Here is a 10,721-nt window from a genome sequence, read left to right on the forward strand (position 1 = left end):
GTTTTAAAAAATTTTTTTGTCAAAATCAGATTCATTTATTTTATAAGTCCTTATCAAGTTAATTATCACAAATACAAATTAGCAGCCAGACTAACAGGCCAAAAAACTATATAAAACCCCAAGACAATTATACTAAATCAACATACATACACTGTACTAAATTTTGATTATACTAATTCAAAATATATACATAATAGATTATAATTTTTTTCTCTTTTTTTCCTGTTTTTAAGTTTGCATTTATTTACACATTGATTTTCTCCTGTAAGAGAAACCATGTGATATTTAAGCTTGTGTGTCTGATTTACTTCAATTAACATTATGGTCTCAGGGTGCATCTATTTACCTATAAATGACTCAGTTTACCCTTTATGGGAGAGTAGTACTCCATTAGTGTATAAATATCACATTTTCTTTATCCATTCATTTGTTGATGGGCACATAGTTTGCTTCCAAGATTGAGCTATTATGAACTGTTGTTGTAAACATGGGTATGCATACATCCTTTTGGTATGATGTCTTTAATTCTTTTGAGAAGGTACCTAGAAGGGAAGTAGCTGGGTAAAATGGAATTTCTATTTCTAATTTTTTGAGAAATCTCTCTACTAATTTCCATAGTAGTTGAACCAGTTTTTATGCCCAACAACAATGAAGAAGAGTTCCTTTTTCCCTACAACCTCTCTAGCTTTTGTTATTGGTTGATTTCTTGGTGTGATAGCCATTCTTTCTGGATTAAGATGGACTATCTGTTTTAATTTGCATTTATTGAATGGCCAGTGATGTTGAATACTTTTTCTTTCTTGCTAAAAATACTATGTATCATGATCATAAAAGAATGGCTAAACTGTACTCGGAGTACAAGTCATAGACAAAAAAGAGTCTCTCCTAGAAGAAATGAATAAAATGACAAAACTTTCTTTTTAATGTACAAAAGAAACTAGTAGTATAAATGGAACAAATTAACATGTACTTTAAAATATTTTTGAAACAACAGAATAGATAACACAGTACGGGTAGTTATTTAAACTTCTCCCTGCTTCACATATATCTATCTAATATTTCTCTCTGTATATATTTTTTTCCTCATAAGAGAAACCATGAGATATCTAAACTTGTATGTCTGACTTATTTAACATTCTCAAGTTGCATTCATTTGACTGTGAATGCCTCAAGTTTATCTTTCATTATAGCAGAGTAATACTCCTTTGTGTATAAATACCACATTTTCTTTATCCATTCATCTGTTGATGAACATATATGTTGTTTCCAAATTTATCTGTTATAAATTGTTCTGCTGTAAACATGGATATGCATGTATGCCTGTAAAAAGATGATTTTAACTCTTTTGGGAAGACACCTAGAAGGGGGATAGCTGGATCAAATAGAATGCCTATTTATAATTTTTTGAGTAATTGCCACACTGGTTTTCATTGTGGTTATCTTAGTTCACATCCCCACCAACAGTGCAGGGGAGTTCCTTTTCCCCTACATTCTCACCAGCATTTTTTATTATTTGATTTTTTGATGATAGCCATTCTTTGTGAGATAAGAGGAAACTCAATGTAGTTTTAATTTGCATTTCTCTAATGACCAGTGATGTTGAACATTTTTTCATGTGTTTATTGGCTGTTTGTACTACTTCTGAAAAGTGTCTATTCATTTCGGTTATCCATTTTCTTATTGGGTCTTTTATTTGAGAGGGGTTAATTTGTTCTTTATTTTTTTAATTATTTATTTATTTATTTATTTTTTAAATGATAAACAGAAAAAGTATTTATTTTTACAGAGGAGGAGTCTGGCACAGAACAACTAGATTAATGAATTAAAAATCAGCTGTAATATTATGTGGTACTGATATATACAAAGGGAACATACTCCAGTGATATTAGCTGCAAAAAAGTAAATAGTACAGCAGCACCTGAACTTAATCATTGAACAAAATCATTCTGTAAAGTTCAAGACATTATGTCTCTCATGTCCTATAAATCTCAATAATACTTTTTTTTTCCTGGTACTGGGGATCAAACTCAGGACCTTGCACTTGCAAGGCAGGCGCGTGCCACAGAGCTAAATCCCTGACCTTCAATACTCTTAAATAGTATTTCCTTAGCTTTTTAGAAGTATTTTATAATTCTGATTTCTTTAAGCACTTTCTGGTGCATTCAATGTTATGATCTTCATACTTTCAAGTGTGCATTATCAAAGGACTTGTCTACATAGAACTGATGGAACATCCAGATGGAATCTAAACATCGTATGTTCCTCTTCTGCACTGGTATTACAGGACTTATTTCCATTAACAACAGCCATAGGGTATCTACACATTCCAGGTTAACTATCAAAAAAGAACATCTTCTAAATTGTAGCTCATAAATTCATGGAGAAAAATGTTCATGGCAATAGGATGCTGTGGTGAATAGCATGAAGAGAATGTGCCAGCTTATCGATGAAATGTATTCTAAAAAAAATCTAGACTATCATAACAAAGGAAGAAAACAAAAATGGGAAATGAACTCAAATAGGCAAGAACACCAGAAATGAAGTAATAATGGTTAGAATGGTCCGTATACATAATGCTTCAGGAGAGGGACTGGCCAATCACCTGACCCAGAACACATTTACCTGAGAACAGGCATTTTACTCTTCTTTTCTTTCTGTTTCTTCTTCAGGCAAGCAAGGCTATCTCAACAAATCAAACATTCACCTTGAGAATTTAAAGTGATATCAGCATAACCCTTTTACACACTTTCACACCCACAGAAAGAATGACAGTAAAGACTGCCCTCCCTGGCTCGCATTATAGTTGAGACTCAAGAATAATGAGCTCCTACAGTAAGACCAAAATGTTAGTTTCTCCTTTCAGGCCTGCAGGTGCTCTCCCCTGCCAAACCAGATTTTGCTACAGAACTGGAAATATGGGTTAAAAAAATATGGATTACAGTGATGTGTCCCTTTCAAATCATGCATATCAAGCCCTGCTTGTCACTAGCCTTTGGAAAAGGGCTAAACTCAACTGTCCTAAATGTATCTGGAAGATCTTGTGCTTAACTCTGCTCTCATTAAATCATTAAGTGGAGCAGGTAAAAAAAAAAATTCATGCTTCCACTCAGACCAACAGACAAAATCTGGGGATTACATAGGTGATAGAATTTCTTATAGCTGGTAATGTGATGTAAGTTGGAATCTTGGGCTGAAAGCAGCAGTATCTCTCAACTTCATTGTACGTATACATCACTTGGTATTCCAGGTTCAGTCTAAGGAATTATGATTTTCTAGTTTTGAGGAATGCTCATAAACTGGCATTTTTAACAAGGTCCCTGTGAAGTCCCAAACTCATTATCAGTAGTACTAAGCTAGAGAAAGAAGCAGAGCAACTTACAACCAAATATCCTGTCAAAAAGCATCAATCACTATACTGAAATGTGATACTTGCCAGCCTTTTAAAGTGTATAGATGGCTAGATATGGCAGTTTGTGTCTGAGTAACTCTGCATATGTGAAACATGTATTCACATGCAATATGTCTGTGATGCATGCATCACAGCATGCATGTCTGTGATGAGAAAGCTGAATTTGTATACTACACAAGTTGTGTCATATTAGTTCTTAGATGTTAATGTTCACCTTTCAAATTCTTTTTCCATAGCATTGATTTTTTGAAACTTACCTAGAGAGCTGACAATGAATTGGGTGGATAAAAAAAGGCCCTGTAAGTAGTTCAGAGGGATTTCATATTCCATATTGAGGTTATATTTACATTTTCCAAACTACTGGAACAACTATTGGATATGGAGAAATGGTGGGACAACTGTACAAGCCTAGTATATAACAAGACAGAAATTAAGGCACCAGCACATTCATAAAGTTGACCCCATTTGTCTGCTTTTTGATTTGTAAGAATTACGAATACTACCTTGAGGTGGGAGAAGCACTGACAAGTCTGAGTTGCTGTTTTATGAGGTTACTAAATGGCAGGAGACCTGGATAAGGCCTCAGTTTGAGCAGTGAGCTGTAGACTTCTGTTCTTTGTGACACTGGAGTATTAGGTCTTTCCTAAGTATGCACAAAAGAAACTCTTCAGGTCTATGTAACTTTCTTTTTGGCTATTTGGTAACATTAAAAAACGTCACCATACATCTAGTTTTACATGTACACCACCCATTCTTCCTACTTACCACATGACGCTGAATTCAACAACTAATCTATTTGCTGTATTATGTAGTATTATAGATGGTAGGTACCATGGCTCTTGTTTCTTGGAACAAGAAATGAAGTGAGGCTAGGGATTTGGCTCAGTGGTGCCACACCTGCCTCACAAGTGCAAGGTCCTGAGTTTGATCCCTGGCACCAAAAAACCCCGATTGTTTTATCTATCAGTTTGATCTCCATTCTTCTCAAGAAACGTTAAACCACATGAATGGACTTATGGGCACTAACCAGGGGGATTCTTTGGGTGGAGACACTGTAGATGGTTCACCCTCTCCATAATGGCACAAGATTTTAAAAGGATGCCAGCATAACAGCCCAAGATTTCTAGGTTCTCGTGAGGACCTCCAGTAACCCTGCTCTGATGCCCAAGTAGCTAACCACGCAGGAGATTGCAGCTGACCTTTCGCTGTCAGAATTGGGAACAAAGCTGTGCTTACACAACCACTCTTACATCTAGGTTTGATAGTCCTCTCCCTGATCAACTAACTCTGGGGGTAAAATATGTACAAAGATTACACAGCTCATAGGCAATGTATTTGTGGGTTCCAAAAAACTGGTATGGTTCATGAATCATTGCCATTTGATGTTGGGTGAAGACAATACAGTAACACTATAAGCACTGGTTTGATACTGGTTCTTTTGTTATACTTACAGATGTGGCATTACCAGGAACCATACACTATTGCAGCAGGTCAGGAGACAAAACAATCAGAAAACAAGCCTTTGGCTTTAGCAAGGAAATGCTGATCTTTTACCATTCAGTAAAATGATTTCCCTGGTTTTTATTAAACCCCTAGCACAAAAATCTTGTCATGGCTTTGGATCCTAGGGAGAGGCCAAGCATTATATTCATTATGTCTGTATATACCACTTTGTATTTTCATTGCTAAAATAAGAGGAAACAGAGACTTGCTCCCATGTACACTATTTTACTGTAAACTCCTAGGCCTTAAAATGAGAATCTTAAACTGCAAATTTAGGGCACTGAAGAGATGCAAAATCATTGAGTGCTTGCTGCACATTTTATCTTTTTAGAAAGAGGATGCTGAAGTCAACCATCTCAGGCCAAGTAAATTTGAGTGTCTGTTGGGTTTCTGGGTTACAGAGTCTCTGAATCAGTTTTAAATTGGAAGACATTAGGTCCCTTAAAAAACAGAGCTTGAGGGGCCGGGGATTTAGCTCAGTGGCACTGTGCCTGCCTCACAAGCGCAAGGTCCTGAGTTCGATCCCCAATACCACCCCCCCCCAAAACCAGAAAACAGAGCTCGAACAGATGACTGCAATCCTCTTAGATTATTTCAGTGCCAACAGTGCGACCTGTGACCTAGAACAAAAAGCAGATGTCATTCCACGGGCAGATTTGGGAGAAAGGGAATTCTGGGCCCCAAATTGTGGAATGGGAATTGGAAGCCCAGGAAGGAATTTGGTAGACACCTGTCAGAGGCTTCCCTAGGATGAAGGCTAGTTGGGAATTTTTATGTTCATAGTGGTTTGGTAATGATGGAAAATCGCATTTTAAAATATATTTCCCTACTTCAGTTATTTTATTTTAAACCATGCAAGATTACCTCGACAAATCACTTATGTATCTTAAGAATTTACTTCAATGTTACTCACACAAACCCTTCATCCACTACCTCCACACTAACAGGAAGAATAACTTCATGATACAATAAAGATCACCCCCCGCCCCCGTGCCGGCTTTTATCACAATTGAGGTCTAAGAACAATGGATTTCCTTAATGGAAACCAAAATATGAGTTTCTCCTCTCATGCTTTCTGGTGTTTACCCGTGCCAAGAACATCAATTTCTGCCACAAAAATGGAAACAGGAGCTGCAGTTATGTGCATGCACATAACTGTTTGCTACCAGCTTTTCGAATGAAGGCTGAACTCAACCCTTATAATGTATCTGGATGATGAGGACTGTGATTAAGACCTGCAATTTTAGATTATTCCAGAAAGGCCTCACTAATAATTAAGAGTTTTAAAATAAATACTTGATGGAAAGCAAAAAAAATTATGAAAGAGTAAATATGAAGACATAAAATATAATTTGAGGAAACACAGTGAGCTTTACTCTAAATATATTATTCATCTGAATAATTGTTATTAACAATGTCAGAGTATCAAAAAACTTAATGACAAAAATAAAAACCAAATAATCCAATTTAAAAATTGTCAAAATATATAGACAGGCATTTCTCAAAAGACAGAAATATTCAAAACACACAAAAAATGCTCAACACTAAAGGTCATTAGAAAAATGCACATGAAAACCATAATTACGTACAACTTTAGGTAGAGTGGCTACTATCCAAAAGGCAAAAGATGAAAACTTGATGATGATGGAGAAAGGAGACCTGTTACATGCTGGTTGCATGCAAATTAGTGGAGCCATTGTGTAAAACAGCATGGAGCTTCCTCACATATTCTTGCTTCATGTCAGGGAAAAAGCATGGAGGCTGAAGCAATAAAAGTTCTGCATGTTCAGTGAGGATACCTGTTCCAAGGCTGCATAAATGAATCCAGAATCAATGACATTCTAAATATGATTAGGAAATGAAAAAAATCCTCTTCTTAAATTCAGAAAGTATTTGTGTAGCCTTGGAATAGGTATCTTCTTTCCACTTGTAGAATTAATATCATTTATTCACATTGGATATTTCCTTCTCTTACATGAATCAATAAATTCATAACAGTAATCATTTTCTAATTATGGAGACTCTTCATATACCCAGCTCTGTTCTTCTGTTTTTCTTTCATACAAATGTTAAAGCAACTCCATGAATTATGAAGGCTTCCCAATTTTCACCAGAACAAATTATCTCAGTAAATTCATTAAGTTGTATGTCACTTATCAAATTAAAAATACATTAAAAATGACTTAAAAGTATTCTCTTTGAGACAGAATAAGTGGAGTTATACTAATTAAAAATGGACTTAATATGTTCACTGAGAAATTAATTTTCAAATTAACTTCTGAATACCCTTAGATATTATAAAAATTATTCTAAAAATCCCCAAACAGGGCATATAAACAAAATTTCATCAAATAAGCCATACTAGCTCTTTCAAAAGTTACAGGCAAAAAACCCCATAGCATTCTGAATAAATGAGTTCAGTGTAAACATAGGTTTCTCATAATATGTGAGTTTTCTGGTTTTGTAGTAATTTATCGACTGTTTGGAATAATCTTTTGTATCAATACTTCCTTTTTCAATAGACAAACATACAAATTCACACCAACAGTATTTTTATAGTTCTCTTATGTGTAGAGTTTATCATTAGATTGTAATATTTGTATATTTCAGTTAATGTAAATGAATACCAAAGTTTCTCTATGCTTTGTAGGCTGTGGAAAATAATTAGAAGGTAAAGTTTTATAAACTGTAATTCAGGTTCAAAAATCTAGGGCTTACCATTATACTCCTTTAATCATTACAATTTTCCAGTAATTACAAAAGTATGAGAAATAAATAAAAATATAATTTACAAGAATAAGCCCAGCTTGGTGATACACACCTATTATCCCGGTACATTAGGAGGCTGAGGTTAGGAGGACCAAAATTCCAGGCTTGGCAACTTAGTAATTTAGTAAAATCTTGCCTCAAAATAACAATGCAAAAGCCCTGGGTTCAATCCTCAGTACCACAAATAAATAAGCTCAAGAAAGTATTTTAAAAACCTACTGTATATTCTTTGAAAAAAAGTTTAAAACTTGTCAGGAAGCAATCTTATTCTGCTGATACAATGATCTATTTGAGAGTTGTTCTTCAGTTTTCAAAAAGTGAAGCTATTTAAAAAACATGGATTCACTTTAATTTATATCCTTTCAAGGAGGCATTACCTGCATTATTTTCTGACAGTGATGAGAACTGATTTCTTTTTATATCAACTAATGATGTCTAGCACATTTTGAGCAAGTTAGATTATGCCACATTTCCTGTATTTGTAAGGTTTCTCTCTAGTTATCTTACATAATTATAATCATACAATCATACATACATTAAAAGTTTTGCTGATTTCTGTAGATTTATAAAAGTTTTATCCAATTAAAATAGTTTTAGGTTCTGAGTTCTACAATTTAAACTGTATCATTTTTAATAAGGACTAAACTTCCACTAAAGGCTTTACCACATTCTTTAAATTTCTAGGGTTCTCTCCAGTTTAACTCTCTGATGTTGAGTAAGGTTTGCAATTACTAAAGTCTTTACCAAAATTTTTACATTTGTAAGAATTCTATGCAGTATGTGTTATCTAGTGTTGAGTAAGCTTTGAGCAACAGGTAAAGGGTTTGTCACATTCTTTCATCAGCAAGGTTTCTCCCTTTCATGAATTTTCTGATGTCGAGTAAGGTGGAAACAACTGTTAAAGGCTTTGCCACATTCTTTACATTTGTAGGGCTTCTCTCCAGTATGAATTCTCTGATGTTGAGTAAGGCTCAAACAATTATTAAAGCCTTTGCCACAATGTATACATTTGTAAGGGTTCTCTGCTGTGTGAATTCTCTGGTGTTGAAAAAGTTTTGACTTTTCATTAAAGGCTTTGCCACATTCTTTACATTTGTATGGTTTCTCCCCACTATGAACTCTCTGGTGCCGAGTAAGGTGTGAAAAATATTTAAAAACTTTGCCACATTCTTTACATTTGTAGGGTTTCTCACCCATTTGCATTCTCTGATGCTGTGTAAGATTAGGACAGTTATTAAAAGCTTTGCCATATTCTTTACATTTGTATACCTTCTCTCGATTATGATTTCTCTGATGTCTATTAAGGTCAGAACGAAAGTTAAAGGCTTTGCCACAGTCCTGGCACTTGTAAGGTTTTTCTCCAGTATGTATTCTATGATGTATAGAAAGGCTTGAGAATGTATTAAAGGCCCTGCCACATTCTTTGCATATCTAATATTCTCTCTGGTATGAATTCTCTGGTGTTGATTGAGGGTTGAGCAATGGGTAAAGGCTCTTCCACATTCTTTACATTTGTAAGGTTTCTCACCAGTATGAATTCTCTGATGTTGAGTAAGATTTGAACCGTGTCTAAAGGTTTTACCATATTCTTCACAACTGTAGGGTTTCTCACCAGTATGAATTCTCAGATGTCGAGTAAGATGTGAACAATAATTAAAGGCTTTGCCACATTCTTCACATTTGTATGGCTTCTCTCCAGTATGAATTTTCTGATGTTGAGTAAGGTGTGAACAACACTTAAAGGCTTTGCCACATTCTTCACATTTGTATGGCTTCTCTCCATTATGACTTGTTCGATGTTGAGTAAGGTCTGAGCGATTATTAAAGGCATTGCCACATTCTCTACATTTGTAAGGGTTCTCTCCACTGTGAATTCTCTTATGTAGAGTGAGGTTTGAAGAACATTTGAAAGCTTTGCCACATTCCATACATTTATAGATGTCTATATCTGGATTTTGATTATGCAATAATGGATGGGTAAATAATTTTCCATACTTATGAAAATTGTATAACTTGGTATAGGGAAGACCTTTTTGTTGATTGCAGAATAACAAACCTTTCATAAATGAACTAAATTGATTAAATTTAGGATTTTGTTCTTCACTTTTAAATCTATTGTCTACTAAAACAAATGCTTGAAAATTTAATCCAATCCTACATTTAAAATTTTTCAAGTGATCAACTGAAGCATGGACTGGTCTCATCTTTAGATTTCCCAAATTTCCTTTGAGAGAAAAGGCATGTTTCAAAATCTGATGTGAATGTTTACTTACAAAAACACATGGGTCTTTTAAAGCAGCAGGCATAAATTCAGATTTTTTTGGAGATACTATATGTTCTTGATCTCTGATGGCAGTGAAGTTTTTGCTTTCTTTAGTTGTCACAAATTTGTTGTCATGGTCACAAATACTGTATCTTCCATTTGTTACATTTTGGAATGAGTGTTCTTTATCCTGTTCTGATGAAACATCTTGGGGAAAATGAGAAGACACCAGCTGGGTGTATTGCTACTGTCTCTTGTCTCTTCACATTCCAGGGCTCTCTGCTTTGCTCCAGACAGGTGATCATGTATGGCTTAGAGCCAGCAAGACCCAGGGAGATAAGGTTTCTGTAAGTCTCCAACATCACATCCCTATACAAATTCTGCTGAGCAGAATCCAGGTCTTCCCACTCCTCCAGAGAGAAATCAATGGCCACGTCCCTGAATGTCAACAGTTCCATTTTCGGCTTCTGGGGTTCCAGCGATCTCCCAGTGGATCTGCCACTGACGCAGGTCACGGGGCGACGGGGAAAGAAGCAGAGTCACGTGAGCCAACCTGTTCTTTATATATTCTAGATGTTAGTCCTCTGTCCAAGGAATAGCTGGCAAATTTTTTTTCCTATTCTGTAGGTTGTCTCTTCACTCTGTTGGTTGTTTCCTTTGCTGTGCAGAGTTTTAATTTGATATGATTCCATTCGTTGATTCTCAGTATAATTTTTTTTTCAAGAGTTAGCAATAAATTCAACTTTAGGTTACTTGTGGTCTAGGCATTTGTCAGAT

At 35.2% G+C, this 10,721-nt stretch overlaps 1 protein-coding gene across 1 annotated transcript; it reads right to left on the reverse strand.

The window, feature by feature from the left end:
• Window positions 1-8,509: 8,509 nt before the first annotated feature.
• Window positions 8,510-10,488, reverse strand: LOC147823365 (uncharacterized). Its single transcript, XM_087193329.1, is given in 3 exon segments — window positions 8,510-9,114; window positions 9,117-10,173; window positions 10,175-10,488. Coding segments are annotated over 3 exon segments (1,878 nt in total). The 5' UTR covers window positions 10,403-10,488; the 3' UTR covers window positions 8,510-8,521.
• Between the last annotated feature and the right edge of the window lie 233 nt (window positions 10,489-10,721).

Source organism: Heterocephalus glaber, unplaced genomic scaffold (assembly GCF_053883595.1).
Source record: "Heterocephalus glaber isolate CG9 unplaced genomic scaffold, H.glaber_assembly_v1.0 deba00001587, whole genome shotgun sequence".
In the NCBI taxonomy this organism is placed as follows: Eukaryota; Metazoa; Chordata; class Mammalia; order Rodentia; family Bathyergidae; genus Heterocephalus; species Heterocephalus glaber.